General features: G+C 43.7%; 1 protein-coding gene across 1 annotated transcript in view; it reads right to left on the reverse strand.

Moving 5' to 3' along the window:
* Nucleotides 1-2769: 2769 nt before the first annotated feature.
* The window catches only part of LOC147703548 (vomeronasal type-2 receptor 26-like), a 30937-nt gene continuing 12702 nt past the window's right edge, over nt 2770-21004 (reverse strand). Inside the window, exons 2-3 of the mRNA XM_086929512.1 lie at nt 18008-18131; nt 2770-3692 (exon numbers count right to left, since the gene is read on the reverse strand). Coding sequence (XP_086785638.1) covers nt 2770-3692; nt 18008-18131 — 1047 coding nt within the window. The remainder of the gene's footprint in view (nt 3693-18007; nt 18132-21004) is intronic.

Below are 21004 nucleotides of genomic sequence, written 5' to 3' on the forward strand. Positions count from 1 at the left end.
GGGAATCACAGCCCAAGACCGGCAGAAATGGGGGCAAGCGCGGGGTTTGTTGGGGCTTCAACAGAGGTAACTGTAACAGGCCCCAGGGAACATGTAGGTTCCGGAATGCTTGTGCGGGCTGTGGGAACTCCTCAGCAATCCGTTCAGCACAACCCGGCAGTGGCGGCCAAGAAAATTACCAAAGAGGTCAGCTTGGGGTGGGTAGCAGGACCTTTTCAATGCCCGCCAGTGGCGGATTTCGTGTGGTTCCGAAGAAAGACCCAGGGGAGTATAGACTCATTCACAATCTGTCGGCCCCGAGGGGCGCCTCGGTGAATGAAGCCATTGACCCGGATGTCTGTTCAGTTCGGTACGCATCGTTTGACGATGCCGTTGCCCTACTGAATCACCTGGGCCCCGGTGCTCTGTTGGCAAAATCAGACATCGAATCAGCATTCAGGTTACTCCCGGTACGCCCGCGGGACCAGCGCTTGCTAGGATTTACGTTCGAGGGGAAGTATTACATGGATAGATGCATGCCCATGGGCCTTCCCGCCCAGAAGGGGTTGTCCTAGACACCTGCCCGGAAGACCACGCCCAGGGGGGGCGTACTTGAGGAGGGTCCCCGCCCTCCCGCAGACGGATAAATAGAGCGGGAATCCAAAGAAGCGTCCTCTTGTTCCAGTGCTCTGAAGGCTGCACCACTTGTTGCTCGTGAGCCCTCGACGGAACAAGCAGCAATTTTGACCCACCCACCAGCCCCTCTTGCAATGTTGATGTTATCCGAATGTATTAAAGAGATGCAGTCAAAGTTTTTCAGCATTGATGCATGCCTTGGATTGTGTATAGGCCTTTTTTCCTTTGTAGAGAAGTAAAGGAGTGTATAGATAATAAAATTGTCTTGTGCTTTAGGACTTTTTTCCCCTTTTTAGAAATGAGAATTTGATGAATCATCAAGCTGTCTCAGATTAGGCGTAATTTTCTTTCCTTAGTAGGTAAAGCAACTGTCGTATTTATGTTTTGGTCGGGCGGTAAGGTCATGATCGGTGAGCAGTAATTTCAAGGTCCCTAGGGGGGGCGCCACCCAGAATGGATGGGGGCGCCCGGGGGGAGGCGGCCATTGGCCCCTCCCACGAGGAGGCGGCACCCACTACAGATGGGTCGCCTAGGGGGAGACGGCCATAGGCCCCTCCCAGGGTGGAGACGGCTAGATGCCCCTCCTAAGAATTTCCCAGGGGCCGGATATCCGCTCCGGCGGAAGAGAGTGTGGGAAAGGGGGGGAGTCCACGCTGTCCTTCTTACAGATACCTCACACGGGAACTCGGACGACCTTTAAGATGGCGTCGAGTGAAAGGGGGACCCCACGACAAGGAAAGTTACAGTTGGCAACGAGGGTAAAGTCCTCTGCACATGCGCCACTCACACCGTGAGGGCGGGAGTTTGGTGGTAGGGATCTGACACCGGTTAAGACCTTGCCGTTGGCCCTTAATGCTAGGGTGTACAATTTTAATTTAGAATGTATGCATTGGCAGGATGCTAGACTCGGCTAGGAAACCTTTGTATTAGAGATCTGTTAAGGTTAGCCAAAGAACATGTCTTCATCCAAATGTAATGAAAGTAAAATTGTACATAATTCATGAAACGTTTTAATTTAATGTTTTAAATTTTGTTTCATATTTTAATAAATACGGCCGGGGGGGGTAACTCCCCCCCGCCTTCCAAAAGCTCTAACCTGTGTCTGTCTCCTCCCATTGGGGAATTGGTGTTGGGAGGGGGTGGCGGGCATCCCGGCCATATGGAACATGCATTTGGTAAAAAGCAAGGTTGAAAGTCACCCATAATATGCCACTTGTGCTGCGTACAAAGGCAATCAGCAGAAAATTGGATCACTTGCACCAGAATGATGCATAAAAAAATCCATGTGTTTGACTGATATCCAATGATGAAACATTTGCAATAATGAAGGTGGGAAACTGAGTTGTAGAAGTTCTTCTCTAAAGATGTCCTCTTCTTATTTTCTAAGGTTGACACTTTGCTTCTGCCACACACTGATTTGCTTCTACCTTAGGCGCAAGTGTATATATATTTTATTTTCATACACTCTTCTTCCCTGTTCTTTTTTAAATTCACACAAAATATGTTAATGAAATCACAATTATAATGTAAAAGAGAAGCAACTGCATGCCCACCTGGGAAAGCAATGTTGAAATAAGTGAATGATTTACATTTGTAAAACTTTAACATGACAAACATACATTTCCTATAAACATGAGTTGGTTTTGTCAAAAGTGTTTTTTCGCAGTGACACTTTTATGCACTGCTACTTTGTTTACAATTCTATGATAAAACAGGGCGGCACTCTGAAATTAAAGTATTTACTTTTACTTGTTCAGACTTAAATTGCAGTGCAGGTGCTCTCAAGGAAGCCCTGAAAAAATGGCCTGGTGGGCCTTGTGTGTCCGGCGGGCCATATATTAACTATCAGTAGTCTAGAACACATTAGACCTGAAGTACTTACAATGTGACTTCTACTTTACAACATGAATAAATACATAATACAAATTGTAGTTATTTGAATTGCACACCATCCTAGAGTTTGCTATTTGAAAGCAAACCCCTATTGCATCTGCTGTTGAACTATTAGAATGACATTCCCAAAAAGTTCTTGTGATGTAATATAGATGTTGTACAGTATAGCAATTCCATGCCTTTGTGCTACATATGTACACCTTTCTCCAGTAGGTAAAGTAAATGATTGGAAACCAAAGCACATGTGAAGAATGGTTAGCATTAGTATTTATTTTTCAAACTTGACTTTGATTTTGAAGATAAGTAGTCTCTTGTATTCCTATCTGGCCTCCAAAATATTATGAATGCTTTAGGACCAAATATACAATAGAGAAGTCCAGCGCTAGATGACAAAATGGCAAAAACCTCAACAGCAATCATATACTTCCCCCTCGTGCTCAGATAAGCTGGTATGAATGACAACCAAACACTGACGAACACTAGCATGCTGAATGTGATGAACTTTGTCTCATTGAAGGTATCAGGGAGCTTCCTGGCTAGAAATGAGATCAAGAAACTCCCACAAGCTAAGAGCCCCATGAAGGCCAACATGCTGTAGAACCATCCAACAGAGCCCTCGTTGCATCCAAGGAATATCTCTCTCATTGCAGGACTAGTGCTATGTTCCGGGAAAGAAGGGGACTTTGTCAGCCAAACAACCCCAATAGTCACTGGAATTAGTGTGCAAGCCAGAACAATGGTGTAAGCAATCTTTGGACCTAAGAACTTCTTGAGATTGCTATTGGGTTTTGTGGCGCTGAAGACAATCACCACTATGATGGTTTTAGCAAGCACACAAGAAATACAAAGGGAGAAGATGACTCCGAAGATGATTTGCTGCAACATGCAGGTCAGTTTCTTGGGGCGGCCAATGAAATTCATTGCACAGAGGAAGCATAGCATGAGTGAGATGAGCAGGAGATAACTGATGCCACGATTGTTAGCTTTCACCACTGGAGTGTCCCGGTACCAAATAAAGACACAAAAGACACAGGAAGCGTTAAGGAACAAGAAAACAGACATTAACGCTAATATCAGACCAAGAGGCTCCTCATAAGACAGGAAGCTAATAGATTTTGGTATACATTTGTCTCTTAATGCACTGGACCAGTGATCATAGGCACACTTCAAGCAGTCTGCAGAATCTAGGAAAGATAATGAAAACTTAGATGAGGTAAAAATCATGTAAAACACAGATTAGTGTTAACAATATAACAATGATTAGTGAAAGTAAAAAGCATTTTTCTAACCATTGTGTACATTCACTTTTTTGGCATCCGCAAACCTGTTGTTTTAGTCACATAAATGTACGCACAACACTAATGTGTTTTTGAATCTTTACGACTTTGTATTCATCTTTGAAAAATGTATGTGGGAGTGAAGATTCTAAAAATGCTGAATATTAATAATTTTAGGGAAATGTCTGTTGCAGCTGCAGGAAAAAGTAATGAAGGGATTATAATGAAACTTGAATGATGTTAAGTGATGCAGTCCAGCTTGAGATATGGTTTGGCTTTGGGAAGATTTGTTCAGCACTTTTTCCAAAAATGCCTTAAAACTAAGGGTCAACTGAGGTCAAATAAATTATAGATATCTGGAGAGTAGGGCTAAAATGGTGGCAATAGCAAGCCGGTCAATGAAAGACTGAAGAATCAAGGAATATGTTTGGACAACTGAAAATATTGCGCCGCGATCCAATGCAGATTGTCTCTTTCTGTACATCATAAACCACAATGCCAAAGGCCCCCAGGATGCATGTCATGTTCTGTTAGAATTAAATATTTATTTTGGGGCAGTTAGTTTCAAAATGTGCTTTTTTCAAACAAGGAAATATTCATTGAAAACAGTAAGTGAAACAATGAACTATATGTTTGATAGACCTGTCATCTTTTGCGTGGCCTTCTCGCTGACCTTTTGACTCCTGTTCTTTTTGCTGGCCTTATGCATCTTAGCACTTTATTACTGCTAACCAGTGCTATAAAGCATGTGCTTCTCTTCTAAACCTGGTGACATTGGCTTATACCTGATTTGCACATTTGATCAACTAGTAAGTCCCATGTAAAGTGGTATCACAAAAAGCCAGACCCTGTCAAATACTACTAACCGGCCTACAGCACTGATTATGTGACATAAGTAGCCTTTCAAAATCTCTTTCAAGTCTGTCACTGCAGGGCCTGTAAGTGCAGTTTACTTTCACTTCGACTTGGCCTTTAAAACTACTTACTAACTCTTAAACCCCCTTTTATCACATATATGTCACTCCTAAGTAACCCTAAAGGCAGAGTGCCATGTAAGTGAAAGGTACAAACACCCAAATTTGGTTCGTACTACTGTGAGACCTACCCCTTTCATAGGCTAGCACTCAAATTCCTTAATACACTTTTAAGCTGGTAATTCCTGATCAGTGAGAAGTATCTTTTTCATGTTTCCTATCTTTGGAATGGTAATGATGAATCCTCCTTACTGGTGAAGCAGGATTCATCATAATAATCATCATCAATCATTCACTGAGCCGTAAAAACACAAAATATTACATTAGATGGTTACAATATGATTAATTGGTGCTTTTGGAAAATTCACTCTGTTAAATTATAACCACTTTTCTTATGTTTTGATAGATTGTAGTAAGTTTGTTGGCATGCAATAATGTATCGTCTTCTGATCCCAGACATATGTAAATGCTTAGAAAAAGTTGCGCCGTCCACTTGTGGAAGATCCCCTTAATTGCACTGCTGAGGTTACAAATGGAAATAAATTCTCAGCCAGGAACCAATTTTCCAGAATTATCAAATTTATTCAGTTATTCATTTCAGTGTATTTTTGTTCAAAATCAATTTCTCATCATGACTTTGAGTTCACATCAGATTCCTCACGAACACTCAATACGTATTCGGAATATGCATCTGATGGCCTTACCTGGGCAGGTTGGAAGGGAGGGGCTAATACTTCACTTGAATAGGCAGCTTCCTGTCCCTCCACAAAGTACTGATTACCCTTCACAGATATCCTGACAGCCAGGACGGGGTTAAAAGGGATACTTGTGAACCTCAGGAAGCTGCTTTGAAGTCACCTCCCCACTTCAAAGGCACTTTTGGGTATAAGTACTGGGTCTCAGACCACCCAAAATCAGACACTCTTGGATTTGTGAATGAAGCTCTGCCAGAGGAAATGCGGTGCTGCTTAAAGATTTCAACTAGACTGCTGATCTAGAAGGCCTGATTTTCTGTTTATTATCCTGCTGCTCTCTTTATCTACTGATGGGGAACTGGACTCTGCCTTCACTCCAAGCGATCTACAAGGGCTTGTAGTATTGCCCCTGTTGCTTGAGACTCAGGAATATCAAAGTCTCTACTCCTGCACCTGTGCATGGCTCTCTGGAAGTGGCCCAGCTACTTGCAACGTGGATTTCAATGCATTTCCTGTCTGAGGTTAGCAGTACTGCTGCATTAACCATGTGGCAGGAGTAAAATGGGTGCATCATCTCGGAACCTGCTATTTGCCTCCAGAGATCGATGCATCAGACAAAGTATCGCCACCACTGCAGTTTGGTGAGATCCATGCATCCTCTTGACTGCATTGCAGAATTGCTCAGCACCTCTCAATTCTGACACCTGTTTTCAGAACTGATGCATCGCCTTCACTTCGTGGGGAAGATAGGTACATCCTGCACCTGCAAGCCTCGACATCGACACATCTCGCTGTTTGTGACTAGGAAAAGTAATTTGTTCACAGACCTGTCTAGTTTCTGTAGAAAGCCAGCGTTCCATTGCGGTTGGCAATAACTTTGACTTTGCCCCGGTCCAGTGCGACTTAATGTTACCTTTTTAGCGCTACTTGCTTGTAAAAGTTTTAATGCATTTATTTCTTTAAAATTCAATCTCAACTTCTATACATTAGATGTTTGTTGTTTTTGCCTTGTGTTGTTCGAATATAATAATCTCTTTTTCTAAACCTGTGAATTGTCTTTTTGTGGTATATTCAATGTGTTACTGTGTGCGTGTGTGTGTGTTGCACGAATACCTTACACATTGCCTCTTTAGACGCACCTACCTGCTCTATGCCAAGCTATCAGAGGGTGAGCACCTGTTATCATTCAGTGTGTATTTAGCTTACCCTGACTAGAATGGTGGTTTCAGCCTGGTCTGAGTGCATAACTCAGCCAACCAGGAATCCCAGTTCCAACACTGTTTAACTGTAGTTAATTATCTACACAGTTATAAATGTGGAATCTTTAAAAATGTCTGCTTTATCAAAAAATCATTTTGCCTACGGAAGGAAGACCATCTTTAATCTGCTTTTGAAAGGTGCGGATAACAAAAGGTACGTATGGGTCTTAAAATGCTCAGCATTTGTTTACCCTTCATGAATAGTATGCTGAATAAACAATGGACAAATGTAAAGATCCACAAAGTAGATTGGGGTTTTTATTGCGATGTTATTCTAGAAGTTTAGTAAAGTATGCTTTGGTTAGGTAAAAATATATTCTGTCTGTAGACGGAAAAGATTGTTGATGCTATTTTCGACAATGTACAGACTACAATGGGTGCTGATCTGAAATAGAAAATTCAAATTTTTTCACATTTTTTAACATAATGTTTGTTAAAAAGGGCAAGGTAAAGCTGCACAGATAGCATGGAGAAGTCATGAAATATGAAGTGGTCTATATTTGCAGTGATTCATGAAATAATTTCCATATTTCATGTGTGACATTTGGGTTTCCATACCACACTATTCATTACAATAACATCACTCTAATATATATCACAGGTTGTATGTGATATCATCAGTGCTGTCACTGATGATGTCATTTAAGATGTCACTAATGATTTATGTGTGAGGGTATGAGCAGTGCATGGTGGTTTGAGTTATTGTCTGCTTAGCATACACTAGCTGGCGAATTTCAGGGTGTTTAGGCTTTGCCTTGGAAACATACCTTTCCTGTAAGTGAGTTTTTGCAAAGTATTTCTGAGGTTTTTATTAATTCACATTAATGACTTACAAACAGAAGTATCCAAAATGTATCTTTAAAAAGATTTATTTTAAGTGATTTTTTTAGACTTTTTAGGTTTGCTGAATGCTGAAACATCCGTTACAACGCATTGCCTTTACAACGTGGTCGATACAACGCGTGATCCATTACATAGAATGCCATACAACGCATATCCCTCACTGACCAGCACCTTCCCTGAGGTAAGCACCCGGCAGTGTTAAAATAGTACTTTTCATTGAAATGGATTCCGAAGCGCCATGAGCCAATTTGTATACCACTGACATATTATGTGATTCTCTCATTACGATTGTTGTAAAGCATTCCTATACCTTCGGATCTGGCCAGCGCTATATAAATCTCCTTAATAAATAAATAAATATGTGTTGTAATGGCTTTCGTTGTAAAGGCATGCTTTGTAATGGAAGCTGCACTGTATTGCCCGCGTTGTAAAGGTATGTGTTATAACAGTTTGCGTTGTAATGTCATACCTCCATATATCACACATATTGATATATTGTACGGTACAGAGCAAGATGCACAGCTTAGCGCAGTGGGCTATGGTCTCAAGGCATGTCTGACCTGGGGCTAGGCCACTGCACCATCTATCTGCTGCATACAGCCTTGGTTTAGTGCAGGGTCCCCAGTGTCACCCACTACACCATAGGTCTCAATACTCGTGGTTTTGACAACGAGCATCGGCACAGGGCCTATGCCCGCCCACATACCACAGGGTATGCTGCATGATAGGCTCTAGAAGCGAAGTTATACTCAAATCAGCTCCATGGCAAAACCCATACATCTGGGTCAGTAAGCCAGGTCTATGGCAATAATGAATATGCCGTGGACCAGGGACTGCATCAGCCACCATGCCACTGTGTCACTGCATAAGTTCTTTAGTTATGTTCAGCAAGTTTCAAGTGCAGGGCCTTAGCATACAGTCAGAATGTCACCAGCGGTTGCAACATGGGTCCCAGTGCTCAACACATTTCGCTGCATGCAGTGGGATCTGGACACAGAACCAGGCTTTTATGTGATAAAAATAGCTGTGCCCTCCAAGGACTGGGATGCGGGGCACAAGAGCACACACAGCACCTCCCCCTGAACACCGGGGGTTTAAGATTGACCGCCACTTCCATCCCGCGGACGCACGCCTGGCGAAGCCCGGGCCAAGGGCGGGCCCGTTTGAGGCCGTTTGAGGATGGACAAGGACGAGACGGGGCCCCCCTCTTCCGCCTCCATCTTACAGCCACGTCCAAGGTCAGTGCGAAGAAAATGTAAGGGGCCCCATAGACTGGGATTCTCCCTGTGATCTTTGTGTAACAAGTATTGCATTGTTCTAAGCGATGGCGACCGTAAATGTGGGAAAGGGAAGAAAGTCATTTCCAGGCGGGTCGTTCATAGGGACGCTGGACCAATTTCTTATTAGGACATCATCAATGCTGACCCATCAAAATGATATTGTGGAAAAAAGGCTGTCCCTGGACCCTAATTGCGACAAAAGGTCATCTTTGGGGCACTTGCCGCAGGTACCATCGCTAAACCAGCCAGACTCTCTTCGATCACCAGTAGGGGGGCTGCCACAGAGGGTTTACATCAGGTCCAAGTGGAAACCAGACCCTCGGATTCCTTAGCAGGGCTGGATATTGTTCCATCCCCTGCTCCATCTGACGTTATATTAGTTACACCTGCCCGGGGGCTGACAGACAGGACTGACCCTTTTGGACCGCCAATGGGTAAATTACAAACGCGATCTGTTACCAGCTCCATGAGGGGTCCACAACCACTGGCCGCTGTGACCAAAAGAAAGCAAGGGGATGTTCTGTTAAACAAGAGGAAAGCAAAAATACAGAAATGTAACAACGCTGTAGATGACCAAGCGCCTATCACCACAGAGAGTTCAGCTATGGATCCTGACACTAACCAGCGCCTGGAACAAATGCCTATGATTTCGCCAAGTACTAATGCTACCTCGTCGTATGAATATGGAGTGGAGTTTTAGGTGAAAATGGAAAATATTTTCATAGAGACTTGCCGCCCCTTACACAATAGACTCAATGACATTGAGAGTAGGCTGTCACGTTTGGAATGTTTGCAACCAGCAACTAGAGGGGAACGGGGGGGGCAGGTCAAATTACGGATGCTAATGTTCACACCACACCAACGCACACTGAGAGTGTTAATGCCACTTGTAACCCCCCTGTTTTGTTAGTAAATAATTTAGACGGCCAGACCTCAGAAGGTATCCTGTTATCGGGACAGCGGAGAGACAGAGAGATTTGTGCAAATAATCCTAGGGGGGGTAGAACGTCTTTGTGTGAGAGGGGTGGAGGTGCTTCCAATTCTTGAGTTATACCAACAAGAAGCGGAGGCTCGGATCAATCTGGTTCTGAATTGAAATATTTGGAACTCCCCCCGAGTCCACCCCGTATGTTATAGTTCTGACGGGGGTTCGAGCCCTGGACCGGGGGACAAGAGAGGAGTACAGGGACCTCAAAAATAAATGCACGCATTGGCTTAATGTCAATAGGCCACTACCTCCCCATGCATCAAGTGAAATTATTTTTGCACGAAGTGTTGAATGGGTGGGGTTAAGAGTGAAAGATATCAGGGGAGACTGCGTAGTCGTCAATTTCAGAGACAGGAAGGTGGTGGACTTCATCTCCAATTGGGGCCCTTGCCACTCAGGAACGCAAATTCAAACATCCCCCCTGACTTATTTCTATCCAACTCCTACAGGGGAAAGAGTGCATCAGCTAAGGAATGGCCACGCTACCCAAGGATCTAGGACCCAGGACATCCAGGTTCCCTGGTTGGGCTATAACAAAAATTCCCCCAGTTGGGACCTGTTTGCAATGAGTAACAGATTCAGTGTCCTAGACCAGATATATTGACGGCAGTTTACTGACCCACCCCAGTCCCCTATGGTTGACGAGGAGGCCCGGTGTATGGACCATAGCCCCCCTGAGTCTTCTAGGTGGCCTAATAAAGTATCTAGTCCACACAAGGGTGGGATAGCTAGGAAGGACCCGGAGTGTGCTGCCAAGGGACCTAAGAACGGTAACCAGGGGATGTGTACAGAGACTAGAATTCCCTATTTAGCCGGCAAAGCGGTCGCGAGTCCCAGGTGGCAGTGGAATGGGCATCTGTGACTGAGGGTGGTGTGACCAGCCAAAACTGCAATGTCAACAGTGCCGATGTTTTCTCTACCTCAGGACCTATTGTAGATCCAGGGGTAATTGAAATTAAGGAGCGCGAGGCAAAGGATACAATTAAAATTCTATCCTGGAATGTGGCTGGAATTAAAAACAAATTGTTATGCCCAGAATGGGGAGCATTTGTGGAGGAAAGTGATGTTTGTCTTTTCCAGGAAACCTGGGCGCTGGTTGATACACAAAGGCGGGGGTACTCCACCTTTAGTACACCGGCAACCAAGAAGGGAATCGGGAGACCATCAGGGGGTCTTAGCATTTGGGTGGGCATCCATTTCGGGGCCCAGGCTGTCCAGATCGCTACTGGGTCTTTAGACGTGCAGTGTGTCTTGCTTACATTCCCAGAAAATAGGCAAACAGCTTTTATAAATGTATATTCTCGACCAACCCCGAGTGGGAAGGAGTCTGGACCATTGATCAGCTCAGGCAGTTTATTTCAACTCTTGAAACGGCTATTACTCAAATTGTGGGTGGTGATTTTAACTGCCAGTTTGAGCCGCTCACAGATGCAATCCAAGTTGGTATAGAGGACGAGGATTATATTTGGCATATACCGGAACCGCAGATCCAGTTAGTTAGAGCTTGGACCCCATTAGTATTACAAATGAATTCATTTATACTTTTGTCCTCCCTCAGAGCATGTAATGGGAGGACAAAATCTGATAGACCTGGGCATATGACATTCAACCGTCAGGGCCGTAATTCCATCTTGGACTATATATTAGTCGATCATAGAACTTGGGGAATGGTCCTGGATTTTAAGATATACAACAGAAAAGATAGTGACCATAACCCCCTGGTTATGATGTTAAAACCGGAAAATATGGGTATTCCAAAATTAGCCACTGATCAAAATTCTGCTGGTCTTCCGCTCCTCTTAACTAGCAATAGGAAGGGAGTCAAGTGGTCACAGATAATAGATTCCCCAGACAAACTTGCAGAGGTGTACCGAAGGATTTTGCCTAGCCTGAGTGATATGTTTGAGGTGTTTGGTAGACATATCAACCCAGGGATGGGCAATGAGCCCCAAAAAAATCCATCAGGGGCTCATCCAGAGTCTCTCTGATGTGTTTTGCCCAGTAGGTAGACCTAAGACTAACTCAGAAGTAGTTAACCCCTGGTATAATGCACTTTGCTCCTTGCCGTCAAGTCAAATGACAGAACCTGGATAAAGCTCTGTCAGCGTGCACACAAGCAGGCCATCCAGAGGGGGAGAAAAGACTGGGAGGCAGAAATCTGGGAAAACCTTAGAACTGCGCTTAACTCGAAAGACTTTAAAACTTTCTGGACAATTGTCAGTTGTGGGAACAGGGCTGGCACTGTGGCCAATGAACCAAATATAGCCGCTTCAGCCTGGGAAGCACACTTTGGGGCTCTGTATTCCCCTCTGTGCGATGATCACTCAGAGACTTCTTGCCTATGCCTCCCCCACAAGTATCGACTGGAGGGGGCCTGGGAGATTACATTGAAGGAGGTAGAGCAGGCGATTTTGAAGTTAGCCCCAAACAAGGCCCCTGGCTTAGATAAGATACCGGGAGATTTATATCGCTCCGAGCCGAAAGTATGGGTTCCGTACCTATGTGTTCTTTTCAATAGTATACTTAAAGGTATGGACCCTCCGGACACTGGCGGGGTGCTGAAATAGTACCCATCCATAAGAAAGGATGCCCCCTTAAGCCGTCAAACTATAGGCTGATTAGCGTTACAGATGTGACGCAGAAACTGATGGGCCGAATCATTTTAGGTAGAATACAGAGCTGGATGGAGGAGAATGAGATCTTATCCCCTTTCCAGGCGGGTTTCAGGCAGGGCACATCAACAGTGGATCAGTTGTTCATACTGCAGGTCATTTATTGGAAAACTGTGAATGTAGAGGGTGGCAGCCTCTACATGATCTTTGTTGACCTGCGGTCGGCATTTGACCTAGTACCTAGAAGTACACTGTGGAGGGTACTACAAGAACTGGGCCTACCACAGTATTTACTTAATGTTTTAATGACACTGCATACTGACACCTACGCCCGGGTAAGGTGTGGGAAAAAGGGGGACTTGTCAGGCCGCTTCCCGGTGAACCAAGGGGTACGTCAGGGCTGTGTACTGGATTCCACCCTTTTTTGCCTCTACATAAATGGTTTGGTTGACCATCTTCTTGAAGAAAGTAATATTGATGCCCCAAGACTAGTCACCGGAAGGGTGCCTGCTTTCAGGTTCACGGACGACACCCTGTTGTTGTCCAAGACATTAACGGGCATCCAACATATCCTCGATGGTTTTGCCAACTTCTGTGAACTGAGGGGGCTGGAGATCCACTTGGATAAAACCAAGTTCATGATCTTTAACCCTCCAAGGCAGACTCGCCCAAATCCCCTCTTAGGTGGAACCCCACTGGAAAGAGTGAAGACGTTTGAGTACCTGGGTATTACCCTGGGAGAACACTTGGATTGGGTTCCCCAGTTGGCTAAAGCTAACTCAAGCTAACTAAGCTGGTGGGGGGGATCCAGCGGTTGCATAGAGTGTCTGAATTCAAACCTGTGGCCCCAGTAATTCAAATTTATAGTGTACAGGCCAGAGCGGAAGCCCTACATGGGGCTGAGCTTTGGGGGCATGAGAAATCTCAAAACTTAGCCAGGGTGGAGCATGCATTTGTTAGGAATATACTGAGCCTTCCTGTAAGTACTCCTCTGGGACCACTGCGTATGGACCTAGGGCTACTCCTTATTGAGGAAGCTATGCCCCTACGTCCTTTAATATACTTGAAAAGACTGTGGTCTGTGCCGGAACTCTCTTGCTATAAAAATGAATTTGTTGAAATTTGGGGTGCTTTAAGAAGTAACAGCTAGATTTATCAGGCATTTTTGCGAGCGCAAACGGTGCGAATTGCAAAATTCGGCCGTTTGCGCCCGCAAAAATGGCATTTGGAATTCATCAATGGGTCATGAACTCGCAATTTGAAAAATCTCAAAAAATTGCGATTTCTCAAATTGTGATCGCATTTAAGCAATCTCAATTATAGATTCCTTAAATGCTATTCATGAACCTTTGAAAAATTGCGAATTCGCTATTTTTTACCGCTATTTACCGCGAAGTCTGACTTCGTGGTAAATAGCGAAAACTTAGAAAAATGCACATTAGTGCATTTTCTAAGTGGTATGTTACAAACACACATGTCCTTTGGACATGTGTGTGCGCAACATCAGTCTACATAGACATTTCAGGGGTGCTACAGGGTGTCCTTTGGACATCCCTGGCACCCTTGATATCGCATCCTTATTTGCGATTAGCAAATTGCTAATCGCAAATAAGGATTGACTCCCAATTCCTTCCTACTTTGGCCCATAGAAAGGAATGGGGAGTCAATCCTTATTTGCGATTAGCAATTTGCTAATCGCAAATAAGGAGGCAGTAGGAATCGCAATTTATTTTGCGATTTCTACATGAATCCAGATTTGCAAGTCCTTAATAGCAACTCCTTAATAATCGCTATTAAGGACTCACAAATCGGGACATTGATGAATCTGGGTGATAGAGCATTAGGTGGCTGTCCCACATAAAGTTAACAACTTGTAGGCTAGGCTTACAGGATCTCTGGGAAACTCCGGAAGTTGCTTGCCCGGAGATATCCAAAGCGGACCTGAAACGCCACTATAAGAACTACAACCTAGCTTCCCTGTATGAGAGCTCCACGGGGGGTATACTTACTACTGAGTTCCTCCAGGTTAAAGAAGACTATAAAAGGGAAGAATTCTTATATTTAATATTCCCTGCAGTGGCACGTATATGCAAATCAGACTTAGCACTCTTCCACTCAGAGCTCTTACCAGTAAATGGGATAGAGTCTCGAGCAGGGAGTGCCCTGCCTGAGGCTCTGGTCTGGAGGATGAAATTCACGTACTTTTCATTTGTCCAGCGCATCAGGGCCCACGCAAGCACTGGCTCATTGCAATTTATAGAAATCTAGGTTTTCGTCAGTGTGCGCATGCATTTGTAAATGTAAATGTACATGTATTTATATAGCGCAAATCACCCACATCGCAGGCATCTAAGCGCTTGCTTAGGGAACCCGTCCTGGTATTCCCCTGTTAGATAACCCCGGCAGGGTATCCACAAGGTGAAAGCCAGGCATCCCACCGCGAGGGGCCGTTGTGGAGATTAAGCAAGCTATTGCCCAGAGTCGCAGAGTGTGAACCTGTGAGTCGAGTAGGCACAGGAGCGAGAATTATCGAGTCCGTGGAATTATTGAGCCCAAGCCCCGTCGAGGAGGGGAATTGAACCCTGGTCCAGGGCCGATCTCAGCTTCCGAGTCTGCCGCCTCTAACCCCTGAGCCACACTTCTCCACTAGGAGAAGCATTTAGGGTGTTAAAGTATGATACCCATCCCCCAATAGTCTTTGCGGTATCGCACTTTTTAAACGCAATGTGGCACAAACGCGGGAAATCAATTATTGTACCGAATGTTTACCATGAGCTTGTACTTTTTTTTATAATTAACATGAAGTTCGATAACGAGAAGTAGTTTAATTCTGTTTTATTATGTACAGTATTGTATCTATTTGTTTTCCTTTATACACAATGTACTTTTAAATGATATTCCTATTTATTGTCTTAAATTTTGTATATATGTATGAAATTTTATGGTCCTTTGTGGCCGAAATAAAGTTATCGAACGAATGAGAGAAAGTTGAGCTGAAGAATAGAGAGAAGTGTTCATCTTTTTATTCCCAAATCATTTGTAAGGAAACCAACTGTCCAATCAGTAGCTGTGCTGCACTTGAATTTATATTTGCCTTTAAAAATTACAATGTTCTCCCTTTCAGTTTTTTTGTTTCTCAGAAGCCCACAGCACCACTTTATTTACTATAGGCTGTCCTCTCTTCAGAACACATATTGCAAGTGAAAGTTTGTCTTTGATGTCGCTATAAACATAATTACTATAGGGAAGGGACACCTGAGTGTTGGAAACAGCCATCATTTGTGTAGTGTACCCCCAGTTTACTGTCTGACCTTTTTGGCTGGCAGTAGAACTCCCCCTGCCAACATATGGTAAAATGCCTATACACCCACTTTCAACACGGAATACCCAAATTGACATATTTAACCTACCTAGAAGTCCCCAGTATATGATACAAAAATGCAACCATGGCCTGTAGGTTAAATGTCACATGTGTACTGCAGCACCCATTGTGCCATCTACTTCAGTGACACTGAAAACCTGACTGCAGGCCATTTGTAAACTAGCTGTGCAGTTTTAAACAGCAAATTCGACCTGTCACAATAATCCCTTTTTACAGGGGTACATTCCTTTTAAATAGTAAATAAGTCACTCCTAAGTAAGCTCTACTTACATGCAGGATGCATGGCAAATTAAAAGAAGGATATGTAGATGTTTAAAGTTAAACATATCCTTGCAGTGAAAAAGCAGCAACCTCCATTTTCACTGTGGCAAGGGTGGCTGTTCCATAGGAAAGCTTTGGGCTTCAACATTACATGTAAAAATTGTATCTCTAGCTAGGGAACAGCGAATGTTCTCATTTTCTGTCTTTTTGAAATATTTATTACAAGTTCATTCTCCTGTGGAGCCAGACATCTATCAAAATATTAGGAAAGGGGACTTTTACAAAGTTACGTTTTCCTTGCCTAAGGCCCTGTAGGTCCAGTTGCACAAACTCCAACTGTCATCTAGCAGCTGAATAGCCCCCTTTCTGAGGTGTGAAAACTGCTCACAGAGAGGAATAAAGGCTTGGGTACTGGGAGTTGGTCTGTTCCTCTAGCAGGGTGGCTAGCTGGTCTGTGCCCAGAAACTTGATTAACTTCAAAGAATTCTACCCTGTCACATGCAAATGTTAGCTTACACCTGGGAAGGTGTTAATTGTTCCCTGAGCATGAGAGGCATCAATCCTAATGGGAGATGAGCTGCTCCCAGAACTGTTTTAGAGTGACCACAGAGGAGGGGTTTCTCATTTCCCTGGCCACACCTTTAGGGTGGGCACCAAACTGGGAGTCGCCTCCCGCACACACACACTCAAGCTGGTTCCAGGCGGAAATGCTGCACACACAGTATCCTCCTCAGAACATTTGCTGTACCTGTGGAGGAAGAAAATAGGACTGGACCTGTTGTCTGACACCTGAGAAGAGCCTAAAATACTGGACCTGCTATCCCACTTGCCCACAGGACAAAGGTGTAGACTCTAAGGGTCCTCATGCTGATCTGTCTTTCTCGGTAGAGGGAGATGAACAAGCTACAAGAGGCCTTTCCTGCAACTGCTCATCTGACCAGTTCCAACAGGCCCTACCCTGGACTCTGCTTCTAGCCTTTGCTCGAGGGAGTTTTGACCACAAGTGCTCTCCCAACCCTCAGCTGATGTCAAAGTATATTCCACCCCCCACATCCTGAAACTTGAGGTTTAGGGACGTTTTGCCTTCAAGAACTTATGGAGAAGCAGGACCAATCTGCAAAACAGGTGCAATGAAGATACGAAACAGCTGAGCCACCAATTCAAGTTACTCCCACTCAGAACTTTTCAACAGCAACATATTCAATTAAGCAGGACCTCGTGGAGAAGGTACTGGGCTTTATGAAGCTCTCTACAACTATAGCTTGTGGCCTTCCCCAGCCTGAAGAATCTGAGGTCCAAAAAAGTGACTAAGACCGAATGTAGAAATGCTCACTTTTATGGTGCAGAATTAAATCTGTGCAAACACATTTACAAACAAAGCTGTCACTCTATAGTCGAAATTGAATTAATAGTGTCTCTACAAAGCACTAGTGCTGTGAAAATATGTTCTACAAGAACTGATTTCATTGATAATGTAATTGATGCCATGAGATACATGTTTGAACAGAAATCAATTACTAGAAAAAGGAAAAAAAAGGAATTGCTTTTTTAAATATATTATGGTGATGCGTAGTTTACTTTGCGATTGTGTAAATGGATATGCCAGCTATATAAATGTGAAATAACTGATTGTGAAGAGTTTGTTGGGACACTAGAGCACTGCATTTCAAGCTATGACTTTCCCAGGACATCAAGAATATAGGGACGCCCTACCCTTGACCAGGTTGATGAATTAAACAACACAGAGACCTCAGGCATTACTCATTAGAAGTGCAAATCACACATTTAGTGGTAAGGCTCCTGCTCAGCATATTAGAGAAGGAAATTAAATTAAAGTCTGAGCAGTCCCTTTGCATTGATGCCTTCCACCATTAAATGTATTGCAATTCTCATTGTTTAACTAATTTAAACAACTTAATGTTACCCACCTGTTTGGTTGGTGATGCTTCCTTCGGAACATAGGACACAATCAAAGCAACATCTAGGCTTCCCTTCTATAGATGCTTTTCTATAACCTGGATGACACAGCTCACTGCAAATGGAGACAGGTACCTGAAGGCAAGTAAGTGGTAAAGATAGCATATAAGAATGTAAAACATTCATTAATCAGATATATTGCTATAGTACTTAGAAACTGGAGGATTGGGGGAATAACTATACTAAGCTACATTAATGACTGTAGTACCTACATGTTGTAAAGTAAATCCAGCACATACATACAGATTATTTTGGACCAATAACATTTTAGGGGCCAATTCAATAAATCATTGCCTCAAGTAAATTCGCCTTACAGACTGATAACGTTCCAAATCCACAAGCAAAACTGCAAATAAATTCACAAAGGCAGGAGCACCATTCATTTCCATCTTAAAATAGGACTTGCAAATTAATCATTTTGTGCAAAACTGAACATGCAAACACCACTTACATCGTCATGTCACTGTCCGTCATTAGATGGATTGATAGTGAGTGCTCCTAGCAGGTTGGTGGTTTGGGAAATGCAATGCAACAGGTAAACATCGGCAGAATCATAACTTTTTGGACATTAACTAGCATTTGCCATGCTGTTCCCACAGATCTCTGCACTTCAAATTGTATGCCTCAACACCGCAACTGAGTCATAAGTGTTATGTTATTTAGATTAGTAAATTGCACTATTATCCACAAAGGTATGCTGGTGCTAAGCAGGAGTGTGTGCCTAGTCCTGCCTTTGGTAGGTTGGTTAATTGTAAGGCCAGATCTTCAGCTTTTTGCAGTATTGAAATAGAGAGGAGGAGACACTGAAGTGGAATGAAGGTCCTCCCATGCTTTAAGACAGATGTTAGAGAAAGTCTGTACTGCTATGGTTCTCTTTATGCATGGGATGTGTGTGAGTAGGAGTCCTGCAGAGCGAAGGGGTCTGGGAGGTTAGTGATACAACTGTTCGGGTACCTGGTGCCTAAGTTGTGTAGTACCTTAAATGTGTTTGAGGAGTTTCAAATGAGTGTATTTTTGTATTGGAAGACAGCAGAGCCTCCCTGAGGTGTGATGGTATGTGGGTTTTGTGTTGCAGGTTGATGATGAACCTGGCTGCCAAGACATGGAGGGTGTGTAGTCTTCTAGTGAGTTTCTTGGTGATCCTGACGTAGAGGATGCTCCTGTAGTCCAACTTGCAGGTGACTAAGGTGTGAGTGACTGTTTTTCTAGTGTTATTTGGGAGCTTTTTCAAGTTCTTCCTAAGCATCTTCAGGGTCTTAAAGAGGATGCAGTGACGAAGTTGACTTATGTGGTCATGTTCACTTTGCTGTTAATGAATATTCTGAGGGTCTTAGTGTGAATGCTGGGTGTGGGTGTAGATTCAAGCTAGGTTGGCCACCAGATGAAGTCCTTTCATGAGGTGTTTCTACCAAAGATCACTGCTTCTCTCTTGTCTGTGTTGTGCAGTAGACTGTTGACTTACATCCAGTTAGCGATTTCAGCCATGCAGGTGTTTAAATAGTTTCTTGTGTTGAAAGTCTTGTCCAGGAAGCAGGGTATGAAATGCGTGTTGTTGACATAGAAGAGCATGTTGATGTGGGGTGCACAGATGATGTTGACAACTGGGGAATGTATGACGTTACAATGCATACATTTACAACGCATGCCTTTACAACGCAGTTTTTACATCACAACATCCTTTCCAAAGCACTCCAATACATCGCATGACACTACATTGCATTTTTAGAAACTATCTTTACAATGCATTCCACTACATCGCATTGTGCCTTTACAACACATACCATTACATTGCATTTAATGTAAGTATTGGATAGTTTAGGGGTAAAAATTACTATTCTAACTCCAGGCGGTGCAATAGTAGGGTAAGTGTTAGATAGTGTAAGGGTAAAAATTACTATTCTAACTCCAGGGGGTGCAACAGTAGGGTACGTTTTGGATAGTGTAGGGGTACTCTGCGTTACAATGGCATGCGTTGTAATAGTATGCGTTGTAATGCCTGCATTGTAATGACATGCGATGTAGTGTCATGTGATGTAGTGTCATGCGTTGTAATGCCTGTGTTGTAGTGACATGCGTTGTGAAGGATGTTGCGATGTAATGACTGAGTTGTAAGTGTAGTGGGATATAATGGTTGCCTTGTAAAGGATGTTTCCCCCACAGGGATCAATTATGCATTGAAGAGGGTGGGACCGAGCAATGAACCTTGAGGCACTCCACAGATGAGTTTGTGGGCTTTCAAGGAGTAAGTTGCCAGGCTGACACTTGGTTCTGTCAGTTAAGGAGCAGATCCAGCAGAGAGAAGGTCATTGGATGACAATCACATGAGGTGCCTGATGAGGATAGGGTGTGGGGCTGTGTCAAATGCTACAGAGAGGTCCAGGAGAATTAGGATGGTTGAGTCTCTTTAGACAAGGATCATTGAAGATTGGTCTTAGTACTTCACTGATCGTTACGAGTCCTTTGGTGAAGGCGTGGTGGGGCAAAGTTCACTTGGGGCCTCTGAATGGATGATCTTCATGGTGGCAGTAATTCCAGTGGTGGTAATGGTGTCCACAAGATCAGGGTTTATTCTTGGTCCATGATGGGAAGTTAAGTTGTGACGGGGTCCAGTTGAGGGCCAAAGTTGATATGTATGGAGGTGATTTTGTTACAGAAGAATTTGAAGAGAATGGATGATGCTGCTGGAGGCAGCAGGAGACACAGAGATCTTTTTAATGATGGCAAAGATTTACATGCACTGATAATGCTGGTGTCAAAATGAACTGCAAGAGCAATGCACTTGGTGTTCCGTTGTCTGCTGATGGTAGTGTTTTAGGACTGAATTAAAGATGTATTTTTCACTGGTGTCTGAACTTGTTCTGCATGTTCATTCCAAGTGCTTGCAGTGGCCTTTCATCAGCCTGGGTTCCTCTGTGTAAGAGCTGGACTATGGTCAGTCTCTTGCCATT

Source organism: Lissotriton vulgaris, chromosome 7, assembly GCF_964263255.1.
Source record: "Lissotriton vulgaris chromosome 7, aLisVul1.2, whole genome shotgun sequence".
Taxonomy (NCBI): Eukaryota; Metazoa; Chordata; class Amphibia; order Caudata; family Salamandridae; genus Lissotriton; species Lissotriton vulgaris.